Raw genomic sequence first — 27,719 nt, 5'->3', positions numbered from 1 at the left:
TAGTGAAATCAAAATAAAAGACATTTGAGTCTTTAGCTGGACGCCTATGTCCTTTTAAGTGCGCGATCTCTTCTTTTTAGAAGACAAGTGAATGAGTAAGTGAGTGAGTGAGAGAGTGAGTAAGTGAGTGAGTGAGAGAGTGAGTAAGTGAGTCTTTTTTGTTTAGAATCGGCTTGGGCGTCCGAACTAAAGACGGATTTGAGCATTTCAAAGCTGCCCTAGTGAAGCTTTTTCTTTAGACACTTCTACAGAGGCTAGATGCTCAAGTGATAGTATCCAATGTGCGACCAGCCTAAGCCTGTAAGCGAATCACCGTCATCGTAACAAATGTAGTGATTAAATCGGCGTGGTTAATTAGTGAAATCAAAAAATAAAAAGCGTTGAGATTTTGAGAGCTTAACCGGGCTTGCTTTCACATCGCGAATCAATCTTGAACGATACTTCATTCTTTTATTAGCTTACTAATTTTTAGGGTTCTGTACTTACCCGAGCCAACGGGACCATGACGGGACCCTATAACTAAGTCTCCACTGTCCGACCGTCTGTCTGTCAGCTGCTGTACATGAACCATAAGGATGCCGCTTACATGGTAACAAAATTAATAGAATTACTTATAGGAAATATTACCTAACAAAATTTTCAAAATGGCAGCCATACAAGTAAAAATAATAATTAATAAGTGTTTTTCTTGTACGAACCCCTTCGTGTGCGAATCCGACTCGCACTTGCCCGATTTTTAGTTTTATTAAGCGTAAAAATCGTTTGATTTGAGTGTAGATTTGTGAGTAAACAAAATAGGTTAACGTTACTTTTGAGAGGCGAATCAAATCTTTTCTCCATGCAATATTATTGCTGCATCTAGTAAAACATTTGATTTATACAAAATTCACGGAATATCATGCAAAACTTTCACTGGAAAATCGTATCTTCGGCGAAAGACCTGGCCTAGTCTCAGACCGAAGCGTTTGGAACCCTCGTAGCTTAAGTTTTAAGTTTCCGTAATTAATTATCACCACTATAATATATCATCTTACAAATCTATCATTTCTGACCATCAAAAGGAGTACAATAATACCTACTTGAATAAATAATTTGAGTTGGAGTTTTGAAAAAATAAAATATGAATGAAGAAAATAGGACCAATCCTGGGGACACACCACTAACTTTTCGGAGTTTTTACAGCAATTAAATATCACTTGCTTTAACGCTGAAGAAAAATTCGTGAGGAAAGCTGCATACCTGAAACTTCCCCATAAAGGTCTCAAAAGTATGTGAAGACTGCCAATCTACAGTTGGTCAGCGTGGTGTACTATGGTCTACACCTTTCTCATTCTGAGAGGAGACCTCTGCTGATAGTGGATAGAGATGCTCCCAACATAGGCATTGCACTCTTATGTAACTCTAAATCCCCTTATCAGGCTAATCTGGTGTATACTACCCCTACTAATGTACAAATGCGAAATGACGTTTTTTTTTGGTTTGTCCTTCAACCACGCCGCAACGGAGCAACGGATCGAAATAATTTTTGCTCAGATAACTATAATAGTGGGTGAGTACCTGGTGAGTGGTCACTCACCAGCCTCACAATCCTCTAGACACTAGGATACTTTTTATCCCGGAAAATTAAATAATTCCCCCGGGATTCAGAAAAACTCAAACCCACGCGCACGTACTTACGGGCATCATCTAATTACTAAGTATAATAATATTATAATAGTTCAAAGAGTTACTATGTACATAAATGACGAATAATTCTTTTAAATATTCAGATGATGAAAACGGTTGACCATAAAAGATGCCAAAGTAATCCTAGCGGTTCATTGTAGAAATGAGGAAGCAAAGAGCTTTGTAGATTCTTTCAAAACAATCTTGATAGTTGCTAAGTGTTATAATACCTAGATATTATCTAGATCTTATTTATAAAAGTGTTAAAGCAGCCTCAAGTAGTGCTATTCCAAGTAACTGTATCTAATTACCTCGTAATTACTGTGAAAGTGGACATGGCATAGGACACATTTTTATAATTGTCTCTAAGGCTCCCGACAGATGATAGTCACAAATTAAGAGGGGTCTCTCCGTCACTCGCTCCATACAAACGTAGTTAGTCTCTCATTGGAATACTGACTGACAACTGACAGTCACACTCAATAGAATTTTGTAGAAACGTTCCAGGAACTAATATCGATGCCTGTGGTTTTCCAGGTTTCAGTTAAAATATTCGGTTTCAAAGTTACGCGTTCTTAAAAACTCACATACAAATCTTTGAGCCCCTGTAATTTTAAAACTACACATTTTTAGAAAAATCTAAAACATCACAGGCACACAGGTTTCTAGAATATGACGTGTGCAAAATTTCATGGACTTTGGTTGTTTAATATTCAAATGAAATTGGGGCCACGATTGTATGGAGTAAGTGACGGAGAGAGTCCTCTTAATTCTTTAGGTAAATAGTTAATCATTAGTACCTGGACTTTCATTTTTTTTTTTATTACATGGTACGTATAATACTGTACATATTATATTATGGTTCTTAATCTCCAGCATAATGTTATATAATATGTACAACATTATATGTAAATTATGCGTATAATGCTCTACATAATATTATACATCATAATTTACGTTGTACATAGTTCATGTGCAACAGTTAGCTATTAGATTATTTTATAATCAAATAAAATTTTGTACAATTCCGGCTATCACGGTTGAAGAGATCTATCACTTATCTATCTATACTTATTAACCTATCATTTATCAATATTATGTAGTAGTATTGATATACTGAAATTTTCAACTTATTTATATTGGTTAGTAAATATAATAATGCGGGCATTATGTTCCTACAATCAACTTTAAAATGCTTTTTGTTTGATTTCACTATTTGTTTTAACTTCTATTAGTAGTTGATTGCTGTTGTTATTAGCTACAACATAATGTATTATAAACGGTCAATTCGTCCTGTTTTTTTTTTGTGTGTGTACACCGATTTCTCCGAGATTTCTGAACCAATTTGCACTGTTTAACTGTCTACACATAAATAATTTGTTCCAGGCTGAATCTTAAGACTGTATGAAGTGTGTGGGAGACCTAAGATGCCTTGTTAGAAAGTTGATACGTATTTATTTAACGTGAACCGTGCGAACGTTATTATTTATAGTAATATGTGTTGGAAAGCCGAGGAAAGCGCGTCTGTCGGTTTATCACGGTCATAATGGGTGCTTGTAAGGTGATTATGTATACTTGAGCCTCGTGATCAGCTGATAGGTACTGCTTTTAAATTATCTTCCATGATATCGTAAGTGATAGTGATAGGACAGTCATGGTCTGCTGTAATAAGCTACAATATTTTATAAAAGACTTATTCTGACTGACTAACTGACTGATCAAGGCACAGCAAGTCGCTAGATTTAGAAACTTGTTTAGCCATTAATTTATTTTTAACGTAGGCACTCACTACGAAAGGGTTATTGGAAGTTCCACCCCTAACTGTATGGTCTTTTCTGTATGGTGCAACATGCAGCATGCACCGCCCGCCCTCCCACGCTTAACATGCAGAAAAAGCTAGCCACCAAGCAAGCAATGCGCACCACCACCACACAGCACCACACAAATTCTCCAAAACACACGTGCGTTTGCGTTTTTTTGGGTGGCTGGCTTTTCCTGCATGTTACACCATGCAGATTTGCCTGTTTCAGCGGAATAAATAGAAAATTGTAAATAAGACAAGTGTACATTAACAATTTATAACACCCCCGACAAGTGAAGGTTACAGTAACTAGAAAAGAGCTGATAACTTTCAAACGGCTGGACCGATTTTCTTGGATTATAGCTAATAACACTCTCGATCAAGTCAACTTTCAAACAAAAAAAACTAAATTAAAATCGGTTCATTAGTTTAGGAGCTACGATGCCACAGACAGATACACACGTCAAACTTATAAAACCCTTCTTTTTGGGTCGGGATTTATAAAGAAATGGACAAACAAGACTGGACGAAGCTTTTTCTGGTTTTACAACCGAGCTTTAAAAAGTACAAAGTCAAACCTAAAAGGCGTTGAACCTGTTTAGTCCATTATAAAGGACAAGTTCCCGATTATCATTACAAGCTCAGTCAAGGCGCGTTAGCTTAAACAGTTTTTTATCGTCCTAATGGCGGAGGCAGCACTGTAAATCAGTGGCTGTTGGATTAGCGGCCTCATTTTCCCCGCATTTGCATATAGAGTGCAAGTACCTACAGTATAGGTACTTTGTAATAGTTACGGGACTTGGTCCTATTTAAAGGACATTGCGTTTAACTGTCTTTTCTTTTTTAGGTTTGACATGTCTACGAGGTTAACTGAAACAGTTTTTTATCATCCTTATGGCGGAGTTAGCGCTGTAAATCTGGGGGCCTATCGGCTAAAAATATATCAATCATTAAAGGACAGCATCAATGTCAAAACATGGTTTTTGGCCAATCCCATTGGCTAAATACCATATTTTGACATTGATGCTGTCCTTTAATGATTGATACATTTTTAGCCGATCGCCCTGCAGTAGTTGTTGAATTAGTGGCCTCGCATTCGCATGTAGAGTACAAGTATAGTAAGTATAGATAGTTTGCAATAGCTAAGGGACTTCGACCTATGTAAAGGACAGTGCATTTTATTTATTTTTCCTTTTTCAGGTTAGCACCTGTAAATACGAACTATCTACAAGGCAAAAGGCGTTTACGACACGCTTTGAATTTGCAAAAGCTTCCCGCAAAGACTATGTAGATTCTCTTAACTTATTTCGTAAAATAAATAAATTTTTGCGCTCGCTACGCTCGTGTTTATTTGTTGCTTTCCCTACTCCTTATTTACTAGCCGGTATTATGTTTAAGTAGCCAATCTGTGTTAGTTTTAGAATCGTCCCATTGTGACTCGATTTCAACTCGACACTTCGATTATTATCCCCTACTATTAACTAGTATTAATATAACTAACTAAGTATAACTAGTACTAGTTCAGTAATGAACCTCTTATGCCTTAACCCGACTATAAGTCAATAGACTAGACTAGACACGGTAATGACGTCAGCCTACTTGTAGGATGGTGCAGGCATTTGTGCCACTTTGATCACTATCGCCCGGTTACCATTTAACGTATACTCAATGATATAGATGAAATGATTCAGATAGGTAATGATTTTATAGGTGTACCCGTGCCACTAGCTTTACCTGTGACTCTGATACTTAATCGATATCTAATGATGGATCTGGGCATTTTCGAGGGGCGTGTGGCCTAGTTGGGATAGTGCATATAACTCGATTGCGCTTGTCAAGCAACGTAGACTCAACTCAGTAACTGGATGGGTGTCCAACCTTGGAGATCCCCTTATCGCGTTCTTCGTGCCTTAAACAGTATTTATACGCTGTCGATCCTGGTTATTATCACTAATATCTGAGAATAATCGTAAGAGTTGAACAAATACTCTTGGTCGAGTCGTATGTGGACTTCCATAGAGTATTTTTTCCAGATACTTATATAGAAACCCATCGTATTATTATCCTAGTAAATACTTGAAATACGACACAGGGAGAGATATGTTTTTTTTTTACTTACGATAGACCACACAGTTCTTGAAGAATGGAGGAATTGGAAACTCTTAGCCATACCTACAGCTGATGTTCCTTTAACATTTATTCATTTGCTTAGAATCTTAAAATGTGCTTAGGTACGAGTAGGTAATTTCTAAAAGTTAGAGCCTGGGATCGAACTCCGCACCCCTCGAATAGAAGGCTAAAATCATAACCACTAGGTCCTAGTGGTTATTATTTCCTAGTGACTAGGACACCGTTTTTTTAATAAGCAGTTATTATTTTTTAGTATGAACCTATCTTGTTTTTAATCCCCGACCCAAAAAGAGGGGTGTTATAAGTTTGACGTGTGTATCTGTGTATCTGTCTGTGGCATCGTAGCTCCTAAACTAATGAATCGAATTTAACTTAGTTTTTTTTGTTTGAAAGGTGGTTTGATTGAGAGTGTTCTTAGCTATAATCCAAGAAAATCGGTTCAGCCGTTTGAAAGATATCAGCTCTTTTCTAGTTACTGTAATCTTCACTTGTCGGGAGTGTTATAAATTTTTAATTTACACTTGTTATTTCATGTGGGCCTCTACACTACAACACTACAAAACATAACATATGAACACACACATACAAAACACAATTTAACTTACTAACAAAACTAACATAAAATAAAGGTAAAAATTGTAGAATAAATAGCTAGATAGTTGTAAGAAAACCTATTGTACTTAAAGATAAGGAGTAAATAAAGGCTTAATAATAAAAAAAATTCATGTGGGCGGTGACGACATCATCATGGCGGCATGTCCTTATTATGCACACCAAGTTACAGCAGATTTGGATAATCTGTATACAAATTACAAAGTACCATGGGAAAGACAAGTTCATTAGCGTAGCGCTCGTCACAGACAAGATCCTTTAATTAAAAGTCAGGATATACAGATTAGCGTGACGCCTTGACAGCAGGAAATCTATGAAGATGAGGTAGTAGATAGAGATAGAATTATGAATGAATGAATGAATACACTTTTAGTACACCGCAAAATACTTACTTAGTACAGAAAAAACGCATACAAAGCACAACAAAATATAGGCATGTAGGTACAATTTGGCGACCTTATCGCGACCTAGCGATCTTTTCCAGGCAACCAAAGAAAGGAATTATTTAATGAATCAATTAAAAAAAGTAGTAGAGCTTTCAACTTAGTTGTGAATGAGAATAAAGCTCCCTTCGAACGCAGTCTGCGAAACACGCTCAAGTACTTACTTATTAAATCGTAAGTAAGAAACAACGCCAACTTAAGAGGGCTCTCTCCGTCACTCGCTTCTACTCGCTTCATACAATCGTAGTTCCAATTTCATTTGAATATTAAGCAACCAAAGTCCATGAAATTTTGCAGACATATTCTAGAAACTAATATCTATGTCTGTGGTTTTCCAGATTTCTGTTAAAATATTCGGTTTCAAAGTTACGAGGTCTTAAAAATTTTCATACAAATCTTTGAGCCCCTGTAATTTTAAAACTACATATTTTTAGAAAAATCTAAAACACCACAGACACAGATATTAGTTTCTAGAATATGTCTGCAAAATTTCATAGACTTTGGTTGCTTAATATTCAAATGAAATTAGAACTACGATTGTATGAAGCGAGTGGAAGCAAGTGACGGAGAGAGCTCTGTTAAATACTTATTGGAAAACTCATGGTCACTCCTAGATCACTCATGGTAAGATCGTAGGAAAGAGACCCCGAGGACGTACCCCGATACGTTTGTCAGACCGGCTACTCGATTACGGTAAAATCAAAAATGACAGCTAGTGTGAGGACCGCGATCACCCCTGATTGGTTGAGGCTCGCTCACTATTAGCTACAATGCATTGTTGTAACAAGAATGGCATAAATTCAGTCAATCACAACAATTGAAATTGTAGAAAATATGATCCTTTCCAAAAATCTGGCTCAAATCTGATACCTACTAATAAGAATAACAAACTGTCTATTGCTTCTAATAAAATAAAGGGCATACTTCAAGTTTATTGTCTCATTAGTCGCTCCTCCATTATCTGGAAACGATTACCAGTAGAGTCCGTTCCAATTACTTTTTCCATTAACCACAATATGCGCGGATTGAAAGCTCGTGCGTCGTGTGTCGTGACACTTACATTGCGAGCGATTTCTTTCGCTGCTATTAGTTATAGATCAAGCTTTTTGCTGTGATTGGAGCTAGGGATGGGATGGGGCTTCAACTATGAAAGATTAGTACAGTCGCAGTTCAAAAACAGTTAGGGAACTTCTACACGTCGACGCTTCGACGTCACTGGCAGGCGTCAAATGTTAGTATGTTACATTTGACGCAGGTAGCCCTAAAGTAGCCCTATTTTTCTTTGATTTTACGACACCATAGCCTAATATTTGACATAATCTTCGATTCAGGACCTCGAATTCTTGAACTGACGTTTTCCGACTTTCCAAACTGCTTCGGTAAACTACTTTCTACAATCAGAAAGATCGCAGAGGATCTAGAAGGGTGTCCAGGCTTATAAAAATTTTAATTTTTCCAATTCTTAAAAAAACCTTGGTGCAAGAGCTACGAAGAAAACTCAATGATTGCATAGGTATGGGCTACTGAGCTGGTAGGTAGAACTTTTTTAACTTCATATACCTACTCGTACTGTGCTCATACCTAAAAAATATGTATGTGATGCTGAAGCAGCGAAAAATCTGTCCAAATAATATTGTGTTGATAAGGCAATGAGTTGTTAGTAAGGCAAGGTAGGTAATGAGAGCCTAATTAAGTTTTGAAGATGTAGAGATATAAGTACATATAATATTGTAATATTTTTATATCGCTTAACTTTTTTACATGTAGAGACACATAATATTATACGTAATATTTAATTTGTTCGACACCGGACTAGAATCTCATGACTCGTGACACGTGGCAATTTAAAAATACCAAACAAATTAAATCATATAACATTCTAGTAATTTATATTTTAATTTTTCAGAACATTTGACTACGATTGTGACCTGCTAAGCAATTTCCGACTTCGACATCAGCCCTCGACTTTAATTCGACTACGGGTCTTCGACTGAATCTCCGACTACAACCGTGGCTAACATCCCTAGTCGTAAGCAGCCCAGCATTGGAAGGGAATTACCCTTCCAATTGGTTCTTATCGAGGCACGTGACGGAATTGTTCTCTTAGAACTAAGTAATTGTAACCAACTACATAGTTGCTCGTTCTATAGGTACTCAACTTCTCTGGCCTATAAAGAAAATATTTATTTGATTACTATAATTAGTTATTTTTAAACAAAATTAATTTGCATCAATTTTTTGGGTTCCGTTAAAACAAAGGGTAAAACGGAGCCCTATTAATGTCACTCTGCTATCGGTCTGCCTCTCTGTCTATCTGTCTGTCCGTGTGTCACGAGTCTCTAGCCCATAGACAGAATGAGCCACATACCTGTAATTTTAGTATTTTGTGTAGAACGTTGATCCAAAATTGAAAATTGAATTGATAATTCAATTAAATAATATCTAGTTAAAAAAAATATTCATGATAATGTACGGAACCCTAAAAGAGCGAGGCCCGACTCGACTTGACCGGTATTTTTTTTCTAGTTTGGTGTACAGTACCTATTTGCCTATCTACTCTTAAAAATTGGTATTTAGGCTTATGGATAAAATTGAAGAAACACGTGATTCAAGATTTTTGGAAATTCTCAGAAAATAACAGGGGTTGAAAGTTTGCATGGAAGTTCATTATTTCCAAGTTAGGTATGTATCCATGAAAATTTTGACTTTAGGTTAAGCTTAGGCTTTTTCAAAAATTCCACTCGAGCAAAGCTGGGACGAGTCAGCTAGTAAAATATAAAATCTCAATAAATCCTATTTAACCCTAAGGTTAACATTTATGTAAAAATGCCTATAATATACCTATAGTTACCCACAATAAAGATAATTCACAGCCAACGGGCTATTTGTAGGACACTTTACGTGGGAAGTGATTATGTAAATGAGTAAGTTCATTCATTGATCACTGATTTGTGATCATCGGTTATAATGACCGGTTTAGAATTTGTTACCGGTACAATTTGAACCTGTGTTTAGCTGGAGATGTTATCATTACGAACGTAGGTAGGTAGGCGGGTTATTATGTTGTTATGTTAAACTAGAGAATGCTCGCGACTTTTCTTGTATTTAAGCTGACCTACCACACAGACCAAACGGACGGACGGACGAACGGACAGCGGGGACTAAGTAATAGGCTTCCGTTAGCACTCTATGTGTACGGAACTCTAAACAGGGGCACTTTTTGGTTTATTTACAGGTACTTAATGTTTTCCTATTTTCAAAAAGCCGATTTTTCCCACGCTTTTCGCAGTGATGGATGCCCGATCTCAAGATTGCAAGTGTTACAGAATTGCTTTTATTCGCTATGCGGGCTAGCTCTAAAACAACTTACCTTGATTCCAAGCAGAGGTGATATTCTCATGGTAGAAGTACTCGTTCTCCTCTTCATCGGACCACAGGACCCCTTCGATGCTCGACGTGATCCCTTGCCCATCCGGACCCTCTACCACAGACCTCCTCGACAGCTGATCGTAACTCGGCGGACGGGATAAGGAATACGCGGATATGTCAGCTAAAGAAGACCTAAAATTCTTTACACTGCGACTATCTATAGGACGATAGTAACGTAAAGATCGAGTATCTTCCGACTTTACGGATCTAAGCGACCGGCAATCGTAGTTGGGGCCGTCATTCGTAATATCCCCCAAAGAGACCTTGAAGTTATTAGACCCTAGTAAGTCCCCTAAAGGGACTTCGCAGGATCGACGTTTCATACTAGTTTTTTGCGACGGCGTTTCCCCTGTAGCCTGCATGTGGCGGCTCACACCCGCGCTGTGCAGGAATTCGTTCGAATTATACATTTTTTAGTAATTTTCTTTACCTAACTTATGCTAAGCTTTAGGAACTTAATAGTTGACTAAGTCATGTGGAATTATTCGTTCGTTCGCGCCTAAAGTAGAGTGATGGATTGTATCTGAAACAATAGAAAACAATATGTTAAACTATTATTTTTGGTAAGTAGTTGAATTTCAATCCCAAGAGTTATTTTCTAGAATATAAATCGAATAAAAGCTTTCAATTCTATTCAGTAGGTAAATTGAAAAAGCTTTTACTCCTTTTACTATAAATAACAGCACCATCTATATTTAATCTTAGTAAAGTATTAAAAGCGCCATCTAGTAGAAAACGCTTGTACTAAGGTGCATGTCCTGTTTCAACAATAGCTTGAAATTTTTAAGGCGTGACGGGTTGACAATGAAGTTTTTTAGTTACACCATAGATGGCAGTGTTCTGTAATGCTTTTCAGGAAAGATTTTCCTTGCATTTTCTGCCAACTTTAACCTATCCAGGAGGGATTTTTATGGGAGAATAAAATTATTTATTATTTAATTATTTCAAACGCTCGCGGGATTCTTTGTTTAATGTGTCAGCTGAGAGAGTTTTAATCTATGTAAGGTATAAATAGGAAATAGTTAGGTATGGTATTTAAAATAAAAAATAGGTGCCCCGAACCTCAATATTTTATAGCCTTATAGGAGGAGAATAGGAAGCCTCGAAATCGCTTTTCTGTTTGGCCATTTTAAATATTAAGTACTTATATTTCAGCCTTTTCATCTTGTGCCATGTGGGTGCAGGAAGTTTTTCGATTATTATTAAGTAATTATTAAAAACTACTAACGTACTAACAAGATGAATAAATGAATTTTCTTTCTTTCTTTCTATATTATATTACGATATTGCGGTACTGGTAATATTTTTGTTGCCCAAGAGTGGTAAAAATCAACTTTATAGTTTTGAAAGCCGTGAAAACAAGCTCTTTCCGAGCAATATAATGTAAGTATATAAGTATTTAAAATTGTTATGTACTTCTCTGAAAAGCAATGGACCGCGAGAAACAGGAAACTAAAAGGGTAGGTATATTATGTGCACACGGATAACTCTGCCTTTGTCCTTTGTTATATTGGAATAGGATTCCAGGCAGGATATTAAATCGCTACGAGCAATTAAATATCTGACAATATATTGGACTAAGAGTCCGTGAGGGTCAGACCTTCGTTATTTTATAAAAGCTGAAAGTTTCGCTGTGCATTGCCCTCAACACAGGGAGAAACAATCAGCGTCTATGAAGTTTGGATCATAGTGGCTTTAGCAGGGATTCTAATACTATTCCGAAGAAAATATAGAGTACTAGAGGATGCCCGCGAGTTCGTCCGCGTGGGCTTGGATTTTTATAGATCCCGTGGGAATTGTTTGATTTTCCGGGATAAAAATTTGTCTATTTCGATTACAGGGACGCAAGCTACTTGGTACGAAATCTCATACAAATCGGTTAAGTGGATGGGTCTTTAGGAATCCCACGGAAACTCTTTGATTTTCCGGGATAAAAAGTAGCCTATGTCCGTCCCCAGGATATAAACTAACCCTGTGTTTCGTCGTCAGAATCGGTTACACTGTTAGACTGTGAAAAGGTAGCAGACAGACAGACACACTTTTGCATTTAAAATATTAGTATGGATGAATATATTTTGACGAAAGATTTTATACATCTTTATTACCTGTTATCTACCAAAGCCATGATCCAAACTTCATCGACCTCCCCGTCTTGGAAACAATGCGCAGAGACATTTTTAGCTTTTATAAAATAACGTAGGTTTAGCCCTCGCAGGCTCTCTCTCTATATTAATAGAAACCAGCTTTATATTTATTCTACCTAAATTAAATGGCGAAATTAGACCTCGTTCAGGGTGAATCGCGAGGCGTTGTTTTTTTTATGTATAAATTTTTTATACATATAGCAAACGAGCAGGCGGGTCACCTGATGTTAAATGATTACCTTACCACCGCCCATGAACATTCGCAGCACCAGCAGAGGAACCACCAATGCTTTGCCGGCCTTTCAAGGATGCTCTGTTGAGGCGTGATTGAAGGAAAAATTGGTTGTCTGTAAAGTCGGTTTACTGACGATAGTTGAACGTGACAACAAAGGCCGATTGTGCTTCTTTGTCGCTCGTTCCGCGCTCTTGCTTGCACTTCAAGCCTTACATGGAACGCCTCAGAACGAGGTAACGCCGCATGAGTCATGTTTTTTCGTGCGTGCAGCCGGCTCTATCGAATTATAAGACGTTGTCACGTCAAAACCTTTTCAGGTCACAGTGTGATAACAAATCCAATTCATGTTTATTTAGATTGGGATGGTCAGAGTGAACGAGAGTGATGGAACTCTCGGTATGATCCTGAATAGGCTATGGTGACGTAAAACTATAGAAATATGGCTACATTAGGGCTACCTGCACGCCTACCAGTGACATCGAAGCCTCGACGTTTGGTAAGAAGTTCCCTAACTGCAGTGAACTGTGGTATAGCTCTGTCTGTAGGTATGCGTAGGTAGGTGCAATTTGTCACCGACTCGGTGAACGACAAAAAGTTTGCCAACTTCCAAAATTGCAGCAATATAACCGCTGGCCGTCCACCAACATTAGCTAGACGCAATTAAACTAACTTACTAACAACTATTGTGCAGTCCGGCTTACATTGTTCTATTCCACAAAGGGAATATACAAAACCACGGTTCGTGTGCAAAAAGTACGTAACTTAATTACAATAGCAATATAACAAACTAGTTGATTTACTCCTGTTTCACTCGAGTGGAATTTTTGGAAAAAAACATCTTCCCTGGGTATCGCGCTCAGAGCGTCTTTGATCAATTATAGGCCACAGTTTATCGGTAAGTGAACTGTAGACAAGTGGTCACTTATGGTAAGTAAACCGTAGCCAAGTGGTCACTTATGGGAAGTGAATCGTAGCTTAGTGGTCAAAGGTGCTCTAGGTGCCACTGGCTAGATTCAGGTTCAAATCCTGCCATTTCCTATCCTATCCTATGAATTTATTACTAAGAACTTCCCTATTACATTTTACAGAACGCGACAGCATTGCATCAATGCACAAATAGCTAAAGTTAGCGCGCTAAAAATGTTTACAATAAAAATGTAGACTTGTTAGGTACCTAAACTACTCAGCTTCTAATGAAACTCCGGGCCTCTCACATACTAAACCTCTGTCTGATATAACAGATTTAAATATTTTAAATACAAATATTACGTAGGACAATATCTCTATTAGATTTCCCAGAACCCGACCGCATTGCATCAATGCGCAAATGGCTAAAGTTAGCGTACTAAAAATTCAGAAAGCGTAAAAATTTCAAAGCGCACGCCGAACGGGCGACAATTACCAGGGGGCACGGGCAGCGAAAGTTTCAGTTTCAAATTGTGGTTGGCATTAGTTGCCAAACTCCGTAGTTGGCCGCTAGTTGCGATTTATTCCCTCAGGCTGCAAAAATGTGTAATATGAAACCAAATCATGAGTAGTTTGATATATTATTTACTACCTAACTGATAAGTCAAAGTCAAATCATATATTCACAAGATAAAGTTGAAAACTAAAACCCGACTACGATTGTCTTGATAAACGCTGAAATATTATAGCAAAATTGTTTTTTTTTGTCGCTTGGTAAGTATAATATTCGAATGATGTAAATAAATTCTAAATTCATAATTATATAAATCAAATATAGGTCTATATTTGATTTATATAATTATGAATTTAGAATTTATTTTATCTCTACTATATTAGTTAAATGAATGAACGAATGAATAAATATACCTTCTTTTATTGTACATCATAAAATAAGTACAGAAAATATATACAAAGCAAAACATAAATATAGGCAGGTACCTACAATAGTTGCTTACCAGTCTACCGATAACAAAGTTTAGAGATTATTCTACATTAAACTACTGAGAATCCCCTACAATATCTAAATCTACTTTAGAAACATCAGTTCCACCTGTAAGGTACAACTTGTATTCAGTCGTGACAGTCGGTGTTCAACTTCGCCTCTTCGCCTCTGATTGGCTGGTAGTTATCGTTCAACAATATTGTGCTGGGGGCAAATGCAACTTTGGCATGCAAAAGTGCAAGCTAAAGTTACAGATTGTACAATATGAGACGTAAATATTGAGAGGTAGAGGTAAAAAGCCGTGATAGCCAAGTGGTTAAAGACTTCTTCGGGGGTCCGGGGTTCAATCGTGGATCTAACTAGTCGGAGTTATGTGCGTTTTAAACAGTTAAATATAACTTTCTTTAACGGTAAAGGTGCTTTAACATTGTGAGGATACTGCATGTATATAAAAATTTTTGTTAATTTTCTAATTTGCCTCCCAAAAGTGTCTCTTATATCCAAAATTTACGTGACACGACACGTACGTGTTCGAGTCACGGAAACTACCAAATTACAACTTAATAGTTCTAATAGATTTGGAGCAAATTGGCTGTGATAGACGGACACACAGACACACGTGCATATGTTGCAGCGAAATGGCATAAACCGGGATTTGGCAATATCCCTCAGATACTTATGGCTAACTCCTGCGCGATGTTAAAACGACAATTAGACTATTTCACTAAACAAATCTAGTGATATCATAGAATACTTGAGCATATTTTAGTGACCTGATAATATTACCCAATAGAACCTAAGTGCCCGGGCAAATGGATATTTATTTTCTAATCTAACTTACCCAAACTTTAGATTTTGGCGCCCTTCTCCTTCCTCTAGGATTTTACAATTACATCGAATGTGGTGAACCACAAACACCATGGTGTGGTGGTTTATGTGTGGTGTGGTGAAATTGTGATACTTAGATTTCGTTACAATTAGCAGTCATAAGAGTCGTTTGATATGTAACCGAGGCATGCCGCAAGACGTCCAAATTGGAATTTCACTTGGTAAAATTCCAATTCCAGGAAATTGGAATGTAAAGTGGAGTTGTAATTATCGTCCATCGCCAAACGCTTTGATGTCAACCCGTAGCAATACCATCGCTTTCATTTGGACAATCGTCCCCTATCACAAATGATTTTAGTATCAGCTAGGTTTTGCTCTGGCCATAGACGATCAAGTTTACTGGTCAAGTTTGCAGAGGACTTGAAAAGGCGTTCAGTAAACCTGACGATGTATGAGCTATCAGTTTATGGATGCCTTCCTCCTACGTCTTACACAAAAACTGTCAAAACTTCAAATTTACTTCTCAGATAAAAGTTATTTGATTACTGAAAAATCAGTTTTTAGGTCATCTAAATTCTAACCACATCTATCTATTTTATCTAAATTTAAAATTTAGTTAAAAAGTTGCTAGCCGAATCACAATCAATGTTTCAGATAAATATCTCAAAGTACGATAGTAGATAATTTAATTTCGCAATCATAGTTCTTGATTGTTCTGGCAAAGGCTGAGTTCAACGACAGGCGCAGGTTTGACATCAAAGGACTTTGTGTTAGGGCGATTATTGCATTCAGGTTCATGTCTAGATTGGCTTTGTATTGTATTTCTATGACAGTTTGTTTGAATAGTGGTGTCAAAAAATAATTTATCTATAATACATATTCAATATAGAAAAATATTCAGGATATTAGATTTTCATTAAACCCCATATTGATTACAAAATATAGTACCTAATTTAAAAAAATAGAAATTCTTACTAGCATTAGAATTGCTTTTAAATTTGACGAGGCGTTTGCTAAAGATACAGCTACGATCTACGCCTACGTCACAACTCACAAGTCACAACAGTAATAATAAAAATATTGGATATTGCGTAACTGTTACATCATTTTTAGTATTTTGCCTATCTAACCCGAGATTGGTTCGAATGTGGAATACTGCGATAGAATAAATTATTTATCTAGGTTTTCGTATTCTATTAAATCAGGACTGCAGTTTATTTATTTGTCAACGTGAGTGTCGATAATTATTTTGAATGTGGATAATTAATTGTTTCGTTTTTCGTAGATAGATTTGTGTCGTGCGTTAGTTATTATTTATAGGTTAGGTAGTTAGGTACGTAAAGTGCTAGTTGATGTTTTTGGAAATATGTGCATTATTTTATAACACGTATGAATTAGCTACTATGTTTTCTTTTTAAGTAGTAAGTAGTAAATACCTATCTACTTAGTGTTTATGTGGTTAATTCTTGCAACTCAACTTCAGATTAGTTTTTCTAACCGATTGAGTTGAAATTTGAAACAGTAATCAGATATTTAACTTCGATTACAATGCAATAATTATGGTACCATATCGGTGGTTTGATGATGGAACCGGGTGGGCATAAAATTTCTCAACTTCTGAACAGGGTAACTCGGTCGTGTTTGGTCTCGTTGGATTTGCCTTGACAAGTACTTTAGAGTGAATATAGATCATATCCAGAATCTCATGATGGAGCTGGAAGGTGGCCATAGAATCCAAGTGTCCGTTATAGCTTCGGCGTGCTTGGCCTGTTAGATTTTTGTACCTGTTTTAGCGTGATGAAAAAAAATTTCAATTGACATAGTTAATAATATTTTCAATGTACCTATTGACAAACTTGTACCTACTTTCTTAAGTTCGGGATTTCTCTATGTTTTTCAGGGTTCTGTATCGGAAGGGTGCTAACAACGAGAACCTATTATTTGTTTTTGTAACTGTAACCTTGTAGCTGTACTAATAAATATACTATAAAATATAGGTAGGTATATTTATTCAAGTAAACTTTTACATTTTACAAGTGCTTTTGAATCGTCAAGAAACTCGGCGGTTGCTCTTTTCAAGTGTTCAGTTGTTTATTAACCCCCGACCCAAAAAGAGGGGCGCTATAAGTTTGACGTGTGTATCTGTCTGTGGCATCGTAGCTCCTAAACTAATGAACCGATTTTAATTTAGTTTTTTTTGTTTGAAATGTGGCTTGATCGAAAGTGTTCTTAGCTATAATCCAAGAAAATCGATTCAGCCGTATGAAAGTTTTATCATTATCGTATGAAACAATAAATAAAAATCTGTTTTAGAATGTACAAGTAAAGCTCTTTCATATGATACTGCACTTGGTATAGTATCTTACTTGTGCTATAAGACCTACCTACCTGCCAAATTTCATGATTGTAGGTGAACGGGAAGTACAATTAAATAAAAATCTGTTTTAGAATGTACATTGTACAGGTGACTACTAGGCTACGTAAGACCTACCTGCCTGCCAAATTTCATGATTGTAGGTCTAGGTTCTTGACAGACACGACGGACGGACGGACAGACAAATAGACAGACAACAAAGTGATCCTAAATGAACTTTTAAGTACGCCTAGTGTGTGAACTAGACAGTCCTAAGCCTGTAAAAGTATGAAGGGAAGTTCAATTTTTTTTTTATTTTTTTTTAGGAATATATTCTATCGTAAAAAATATTCAATATTTTTAAGTAACTAGCGTTAGTATTAAGATATGTAAATGTAACCATATTTGACACCTCTATTTGAAATCTGTATTACCCCGGCGACTAACTTCTATTTTTATTTCAAGATCTAAAACTAACCACATATCGATATATCTCTCGATTATCTAGGTATGCTCATAAATCAGAATAACTATTTTTTAACTCTACATACAAGCTCTGATTCTACAAACCCTACATCTTGATAAAAAAGTACGTCTTGTCTATTGTAATGTTCGTAATTTTTTTATGTAATATAGCCACGTGCTACTCAAGAAAGCACTCTTTAGTCCTCTATACAAGATCATAATCGCAGATGTAAATCTCGTTCATGTACAAGAAAATAATTAATGAATACAGTAAATAACCCTTTCAGGTATGCTGGGAGCGACCGGATTCCTATAAATTAAATAGCACGCCAAATAATGAAGTGGGCTTGGAAACTTTTGGGGTAACCCCCTGACTTATTGTCGAACATAAATTACCCCAAGTTTTGACAATAAATTTTACTGGGCTGATCTGTGGGTTTATATTTTATGGAAGTGACTTAGATCAGCTAGAAGCATGCGAGGAAGTTGATGAGCCACTGGTTTCTTGGAGATCAACTAATTTTGAGACTATGCAGCCTTAGGCTTAGATATCTACCCTAACTGTATAGTTTTTTTTGTAAAGTCGAGTTAAATTTCTTAATGACAAAGTTGCATGGAAGCAGTCGGTTTTGCATTCAGCAGCCGACAAAGTAGAGTAGGTAATATTTAACATTTACCTACATATTGTAATATTTTACTTCTTAAAAAGAATAGTGACTAAATAACCCATGAGTTTTATATTTGGTAGAGTCACAATATGAGTAAAAGTCCTGACATAATCAAAAGTGGCAAAAGTTATCCTTAGACATGAAATAATAACATTTAAATTAATTTCATTTCACTAATAAGTTATTTAATCTTGAAACCGAATTAGAGGATATTTTTAGTGAAAGTTCTCTCTTAAAGTTGTACATATTTTCTCTTCCTTACTCTTACTTATTGGAAAATGAATTGGGATAAAAAGTTAGCTGTTAGTTCAGAGATAAAAACAAAGTTACCTAGTAAAACACAATTGTGTCTAATCTAAGTATATGCAAGGAAAAGTTGACTGACTGACTGATTTATCAACGCACAGCTCAAACTACTGGACGGATCAGGCTGAAAGGTACGGAGATAGCTATTATGACTCAGCTACATCCGATAAGAGATATTTCTTTACATAAGTGAGTGAAATAGGGTTTTTTTTGTATAGTTCACGCAGACGAAGTCACGGGCATAAGTTAATCATAAATATTTGTCTTCTGTTTTTGACTACTCTCAAAACATATTTTTCACCTTCCAGTAGATATTAACTCTACATCTGTGTATTTCGGGGTTATGGCAAACAATCGACAAAGCTAAAGTGCGAATGTGGAAGGCACGAATTAAACTTTTGTATGGAAATGAATACATACATACGTTTATGTGAGCAAAATGTTCGGGCTTATATTAATAAACAAGAAAGCGAGTTAAAAACGTGTTAAAAAGGAGTCAGTGAGGACTGCACTAGAAGAGAAAACTTAAAATTAAAACTATGATTATTACAGTGTTTTTTTTTTGGATTTTAAAATTAATCATATTATCAAAAATTTGAATTCCGTAATTTGTAAATTTTCTCTATAGCTCAACGGACTGTGTGGACTGAAATCTGAAATGTCGTTGGCGGTTCAAATCTCACCTGTTACACTATTGTCGTACCTACCTACTCCTAGTACAATCTTACGCTTAGTTGGAGGGGAAAGAGGATTATTAGTGATGATTACAGTTTTAAAAAAAAATACAAATTATGTAATTTTACGTCGATCCATTGCTCTGACATTGCGGTGTGGTTGAAGGAGAAACCATCAAAACGAAACATACTCTTGCATATTTTCCCGGCTCAAAAAGAGGGGTGTTATAAGTTTGACGTGTGTATCTGTCTGTGGCATCGTAGCTGCTAAACTAATGAACCGATTTTAATTTAGTTTTTTTTGTTTGAAAGGTGGCTTGATCGAGAGTGTTCTTAGCTATAATCCAAGAAAATCGGTTCTGCCTTTTGAAAGTTATCGACTCTTTTTTAGTTACTGTAATCTTCACTTGTCAGGGGTGTATACATTTTTAATTTACACTTGGATACCTAGTGATGTTATTCTTCTTCACTTTTTTCCAGTAGGTATAGGTGCGACTACTAAATTACCAGGTGACTGATACTGAGTCTGGAGCCGTAAAATCTGATATTGCAATATTTGGCGAAACTGAATCGTTATTAAATTAAACTCGGCGCAATTTTCGCCACAAATCACAGCTGCGTGGTTAAATTTCCGTTTCGTAATAATTTAGTAGCAGTTCATTGTAACAGGTAGGTATTATTGAAAGATAAAGCTTTATTTGGTCATAATTTAATGAATTCAATCAATAAACGTTCACAGCTGGACATAGGTGTATTGTAAGGGACTTCCACACGCCAACGTCTTGCAACGCCTGAATACAGCGATTCCCTGCGACTAAAAAATTTCTCAATGCTTGATGACCAAAGTCTTCGAACAGTGTGGGTTGCCAGGAGTGTTAATCAACCACGAGCATTAGGCATGCACTGATTTATTTCAGCAGAGATATAGTTTGCATAGGGACGCGGAGGGACATAGGCTACTTTTGTCTCGGAAAATCAAAGAGTTTCCACGGAACTCTTAAAAACCTAAACCCACGTGGATGAACTTATGGGCATCATCTATTTGGTACCGAGATAGCTTGCATCCTGGACACGGTTGGTACAACTTTTTATTAAAACCACACGAACACGCTGGCATTTTTGAATACCTACTATATAATATATAAAAGAAATTAACTTTATGAAATGAATTTATGTCACATACCGAGGACAGTTTGTGCCACTTATGATATTTTAAGACGTTGCCATCGACTCGGAAAGCAGATTCTACTAAGGAGAGCCGGCACTAAACTCAACAGTTGCTCTTTTTTTTTTAAAAAAAAAAACGAAATCTTACAATATATGAATATACAATACATAGACAATGTAACTACCTATAACATTTAGGCTGCTTTCATACCTACCCTCATAATATTATATGATCCGAGATATGGTTGCTAATCATAAGAAAGCTCAGAGTCACTCTGCAGCCGATGGAAAGAGCTATTCTTGGAATTTCTCTACGTAATCAAATCAGAAATGAGGAGGTTCGTTAAGTAACCGACTAAGGTCCCAAGGAATGGCGACCTCGCACCGCAAAGAGCATTAGAAGACCCCTCACTGAAGGTGCCCACGCACCACAACTGCACTGCAGCGGAACTGCGCGTCGCGTCAGCGCCCCGCACGATATTCTCTCCAGTGACGTACGCGCGTCGCGGCTGGAGAGAATATCGTGCGGGGCGCTGACGCGACGCACAGTTCCGCTGCAGTGCAGTTGTGGTGCGTGGGCACCTTAAGTGGATAGACGACATATCACATGGACCTCTTCCCTATTACATCATAATTAGTAACAGGTGTAAATTAAAAATTTATAACACCCCCGACAAGTGAAGGTTACAGTAAGTAGAAAAGAGTGATAACTTTCAAACGGCTGAACCGATTTTCTTGGATTATAGCTAAGAACACTCTCGATCAAGCCACCTTTCAAACACAAAAAACTAAATTAAAACGGTTCATTAGTTTAGGACCTACGATGCCACAGACAGATACACAGATTCAGACGTCAAACTTATAACACCCCTCTTTTTGGCTCGGGGGTTAAAAATACTAGGTTTTACGTAGTCGGGTAGCGAGTTTTTTTGGTAAAATCTCGTATTTCTACCCACAAGTCTAGTAAATACGTTTCGAAGGAGACGACATTTCATTAAACTCTACCAGACACGTCTCGCGAACCTCGAAGGCGTTAAGTGCTGCTTTATTATTCATCAGGCTTTTACCGCCATGTCTTAGAATTATGTTTATTTGTTACGATTTAGAATCCAGACAGGGATAATACCTATAGGTAGGTATATTAAGTATCAAGCCGTGATAGCCTAGTGGTTAAGATGTACGACTCCTATACGGGAGGTCGGGAGTTCGATTTCGAGCACACACCTCTAACTTTTCAAGTTATGTTTGTTTTAAAAAAATTGGTTGTCTGTAAAGTCGGTTTACTGACGATAGTTGAACGTGACAACAAAGGCCGATTGTGCTTCTTTGTCGCTCGTTCCGCGCTCTCGCTTGCACTTCAAGCCTTACATGGAACGCCTCAGAGCGAGGTAACGCCGCATGAGTCATGTTTTTTCGTGCGTGCAGCCGGCTCTATCGAATTATAAGACGTTGTCACGTCAAAAAAAAATCCTGATATGTGCGTTTTCTTCTGTTGTGTTCTTGAAGGTGTTGTGTTCTTACAGGTGTGTGAAGTCTGTCAGCGTGGTGGACTATGGTCAAACCCTTCTCATTCTAAGAGGAGAGCCGTGCTCAGTAGTGAGCCGGCGATCAGTCATGATATGTATCTACTACCTAGCTAATGTCAATTAGATATACAAACCTTACTTGAGTCGTATGCAGAAGAATCTGGGTGCCACCCGCATTATTATCCCAAGAAAACCACGAAAATTCTAGGAAAATTCTCAGATAAAGCCCTAGTAATAAAATTAGAAGGAAGAGAGGTCAACAGATTGTGTTAGAGTTTAAGAATTCTGAAACTAGGAGGAGACCTACATCACGTCAATCACCTCACCTAACTCAACCCTTGTAATGTAAGGCTTAGGGCTTAGTATAAAGCTAAGGAAGATCTCCCACCGGGCGAGCGGATGGATGGACGGACAGACAGACAGACAAACAACAAAGTGATCATAAGGGTTTCTTTTTCCTTTTGAGGTACGGAACCCTAAAAATTATAAGTTCCTAGATAAGAGTCCTGACCCGGATTCGCTTTTCAGGAGGATCTCCTCCTGAAAAGCGAATCCGGGTCAGGACCCACGACGTTCAGCACTGGTCTAGAGAATCAGATTTGCTACTTTTTTTGTACCAAACTCCATAGATTTATCTTAACTTGATGTTTGATTGTCATATCCGTATTACAGTACAACCAAATTAATAATGCGCATAGAAATCTTCGTCACTGTTCGGCAACGGTCGTATGATACACATGATATTGACTCCTATTTGTTTATGACAAGGTGCAAAATGCAAGTGCATTGTTTAGGGCTCTTACGATTCAATGATTCGGAATATCTGATCGGATCGGATCTGCATGCGCATTATTAATTTGGTTGTACTGTATTAGATTTGTTATGACGTCATAATTTCTATGACAACAAAACTAAATCAATAATATCTTTCTCAGAGTGTGGGTACCTACGTGTAATATCTCTCGTTACTCAGGCCTCAGCCTAAGGGATAGGCATTATTTAAATTTTCCGACAGTGGAATGCAAATGTTCCTAGTACAGCCTCCGTATAATATAGCATTCCTGGGATACCTAACCCTCAAGATTTCGTGCATTCCCGCCCTGTACCACAATTTGTCCTTTAGAGGCGTGAAGTTCGTAGAGTTATGTGCGTCTCGGAAATCTTGTGTAAGTGAAAATTTTCTGACGTAGTTTCTCCAAATTGCGCGGGAAATTTCACGAAATTTACAAGTAAACCCTGTGAAATCTTTGACTGAGATATAGTAATTTGGTAGAGATTTTGGGCCATGTCAGGGGAGCAAGTTTTCGCAACGAAAACTTTGTAAAAAATGCTAAAAAGAGCAATCTGGTAAGAAGGCATTTTGCATGGATTTCTTAAAGGTTTTTTTAGATTTTTTCATTACCATGTATGCAATATTGCAATACCAAACCTAATATACGTACTAAAGTTTATTAAATTACCTAATATGTACTAATTTTATAATTTCAATACTCCTTAAAAAACTTTCCATTACAGTTGAATTTTCATTATATGAAAGATTGCACATACTATTAGCTCTTTATACTGCAGGTCATAAATTAGGTAAACGTTAAAATTAAACACCAATTTAGATTATTTAAGATAACCTGCTCTTGCCAGTTATCGAGCTGTAATAAAGTTACATCAAGCTACACGAGCAGAAGTTGACAAACCGTTCTCTACAAAGATGTAAAATTTGTAAGTCTGTATGTGGGGGTAGGGGGTAAACTCCGCAACTAATGATATTGAATATATTGATATTGATATATAATATATAATGATATTCTGAAAATGCTCTTACAGATGGTTCCTGACCCTGAACTCTCTGACAATAGCTAGTCTCATGTATAAGATGTAGCTGATTATTGTGTGTGCGAGGGGCGTTGTAGTTCAATGTAGTTCGGTGCATTGATAAAATAATAATATTATTTTCTGTATGGTAACCTTAAAAATAATAAAAGCACAAGAAAGCCATCAAAGGCAAATGATAGAAAATAGAACAATCCTTTGATATATCATGCGCACTTTGCTAACACACCACAACACACCTATGTATAATAACACAGTATCACGGTTGCACGCACTAATGTTTTTTGTTATGATCCAGTGGGCCCGATACTTTTGCAATAGTGATACATAGCTTCTCCCCGCGTCGAAGGGCTGGCTGCTCTGCTTTTTGTAGAATTGGCTGGTACTGTGCTCTGGAGCGGGTAACGACCTTTAAATCAATTTAACCAATACTTTTAACCGGCTTCTCGCGGAAATTTTAGCTGTAACTTGAAAATTTAGCTTCGAGAAATACGTTCGGGCCGATATTTATCTTTGAAATTAAATCTACTGTGTATTGGCGTCACTCAGAAAAGCAGGTATTATTTAAATATTTTTATCGAATTATTGGAATGTCCTCTCCAAAACCAACACAAAAAAACACAAGTTTAATGTGTAAGGTTATCCGAGAGTTTTAATCTAAACAAACTAATGCCAAAATAAATAATTTAATTAGAGCGTGATTGCTATCACAACATCTAATTATTCAGTTCACAATCCAAATACCGAAAATATGCGATATCGCTCCGAATCTCAGAAGGAGACTGAACTAAAACCTTCGAAACACCCGTATTTATGCAAGTTCAATCTTGTTGGCCTCCTAGCAACAGATTGTATGACATCGAATGAGCCAAATATCGATTTTATCAAACTACCTGCATTAGGTAAATTAATAATTTTATATTATTTTTGACAACTCAAATCAATTTTTAAAAATAACCTTACAGTTCGGCCGTCCTGAATTTAACACGTCCTCGTGTTTCTAATCAATCTTGTCATGTCAGTCGCGGGCTTCCTTGCCCTAAGTCAAATCGAAATCATGGGCTATCCTGCCCTCCGTCAAATCATTAAAACCTACCCTTGAACTGCCGAACTCTCAGTTTTAATATCAAGTCAACAATAAATCCAAACGACTAACTTCTCATTCGATGTATACAAAATCTGAACCACTCATTGCAATTACTTTCCAATTCACAAAAGACTAAATTATTAAAAAAAAACTAAAAATTTTAATCACCAAATCAAACTCAATAAAAATAATCAAATGTGGGTTGTTTACAAAAAGATACCAAAGCGAAATTAAGACAACGTGAGACACGTCCCGCTTCTGAATTATTGGCGTCACTCAGAAAAGCAGGTATTATTTAAATATTTTTATCGAATTATTGGAATGTCCTCTCCAAAACCAACACAAAAAAACACAAGTTTAATGTGTAAGGTTATCCGAGAGTTTTAATCTAAACAAACTAATGCCAAAATAAATAATTTAATTAGAGCGTGATTGCTATCACAACATCTAATTATTCAGTTCACAATCCAAATACCGAAAATATGCGATATCGCTCCGAATCTCAGAAGGAGACTGAACTAAAACCTTCGAAACACCCGTATTTATGCAAGTTCAATCTTGTTGGCCTCCTAGCAACAGATTGTATGACATCGAATGAGCCAAATATCGATTTTATCAAACTACCTGCATTAGGTAAATTAATAATTTTATATTATTTTTGACAACTCAAATCAATTTTTAAAAATAACCTTACATGTGATACAAATTCGGAAATCTTATCAATTTTACGGCTAGCGTATACATATAGCTACCCTACATCGGGTTTTCAAGATATATAAAGGAAGAAATTATTGTCTAAGCTGAATTTTCCATATAAATTCTAAACTCCTTCGTGGATAAATGTACTTTTCACATTTTTAGGGTCCCGTACCCGAAAGGTGCCAACGGGGCTCTATTACCGTCTCCAACTGTCTGTCCAGGCATCCGTCAGTTTGTCTATCTATCAGCGGGCTGTATCGCATGAACCCTAATAGATAGGTAGACTTGAAATTTTCACAGAATGTGTATTTCTATTTCAAAATGGCCGCCATAAAAACTTAAAAATAAATAAAAAGTATTTATTTGTATCATGGCACGGAACCCTTCATGTGCGAGTCCGACTCGCACTTGACCGGTTTTTAGGGTTCCGTACCTCAAAAGGAAAAACGGAACCCTTATAGGATCACTCTGTTGTCTGTCTATTTATTAATGCATACGAGTCTACATACAAATGAAAGAAAATTGTGGTTACCTACGAGTACGCAAACCGACTGCAGCATAACAGCCAAGAAATGTATGTTCGCATATCCCCAAAGTGTACTTACAACAGCACAGTACAAAGTTATGCCTTACCTTATAGTTGTATGTGCAGGGGTAACACCTGCGTTTCCACTGCAGCTTCGATGAATATTTTAGTACTGTTGAAAGCTTTCTGCTATAAAGTATAAAAATCTCTTTCTGCGTCGTTTACTAGGTGATGACCACGACTTCGTCTGTGTGGGTTTTAAAAAAATTCCAAACATTTTGGTGATTGATTTTCCGGGAAGGATAAAAAATATCCTACGCCTATCTCCAGGATGCATGTGTAAGCTTAGACCAAAAGGGCCGTTATAATTTAACTATTTTAATAAGTTATTAAAATGTTCTTTCATATTAAGCTTGCACGAGGACATAAGCAACAACGCGTGGAGGCTTATCCAGAGTTAATCTTTAAATAATCTAACTGCAATATTAATTTGATCGGGGCGCAATTGCTATTGCAACCACTCAATCAAAATGGCGACCTAAACACAAAAGTATTCAATAGTCGTTGAGTCTCGAGTCGGAGCGAGACTGGCTTAAAAACCGTCAAGCAGCCGTATTTATACAAATCGATTCAAGATGGCTGCTCGGAAGAGATCGTGTGACGTCGAATGAGTCAAATATCTGTTTTATTATTTTAAATTTTAAATAGTTTTTTTTTGAAAAAGCTAACAGTCGGCCATCCAAATTGGGTCGTTCGACCTCGAGCGACGAAAATAAATATTAGGCCAGGTTGTCCAGAATACTAATAGGGGCACGGTTGTTCGTAATACTACGGGACCAGGGTTGTCCCGACACATTTTATTCTAGGACCAGGGTTGTCCCTTAAAGGGTGTTGAATGAGTGGACCAGGATTGTCCCAACACATTTTACTCTAGGACCAGGGTTGTCCCTTAAAGGGTGTTGAATGAGTGGACCAGGGTTGTCCCTTAAAGGGTGTTGAATGAATGGACCAGGGTTGTCCCAACCAATTTTATTCTAGGACCAGGGTTGTCCCTTAACTTCGAATCATATTCATTTGTGAACTATAATTTTGTATGCTTAAGTGGATTTTTGCGTTAATTCCATCCCACTTTCTGAACTGTAAGCTTAGACCAAAAGGGCCGTTATAATTTAACTATTTTAATAAGTTATTAAAATGTTCTTTCATATTAAGCTTGCACGAGGAC

The 27,719-nt window shown here is 36.9% G+C and overlaps 1 protein-coding gene across 3 annotated transcripts in view; it reads right to left on the bottom strand.

The window, feature by feature from the left end:
- LOC123870222 (protein TANC2) overlaps positions 1 to 27,719 on the bottom strand; it is a 300,070-nt gene that overhangs the window by 208,281 nt on the left and 64,070 nt on the right. For all 3 annotated transcript variants that reach the window (XM_045913431.1, XM_045913433.1, XM_045913432.1), the window contains one exon: positions 10,022 to 10,603. In XM_045913431.1, coding sequence (XP_045769387.1) covers positions 10,022 to 10,490 — 469 coding nt within the window. In that variant the 5' untranslated portion in view covers positions 10,491 to 10,603. The remainder of the gene's footprint in view (positions 1 to 10,021; positions 10,604 to 27,719) is intronic.

Source organism: Maniola jurtina, chromosome 12 (assembly GCF_905333055.1).
Source record: "Maniola jurtina chromosome 12, ilManJurt1.1, whole genome shotgun sequence".
Taxonomy (NCBI): domain Eukaryota; kingdom Metazoa; phylum Arthropoda; class Insecta; order Lepidoptera; family Nymphalidae; genus Maniola; species Maniola jurtina.
The sequence above is the reverse complement of the archived record's forward strand: the minus strand, read 5'-3'. Positions and strand labels throughout refer to the sequence as shown.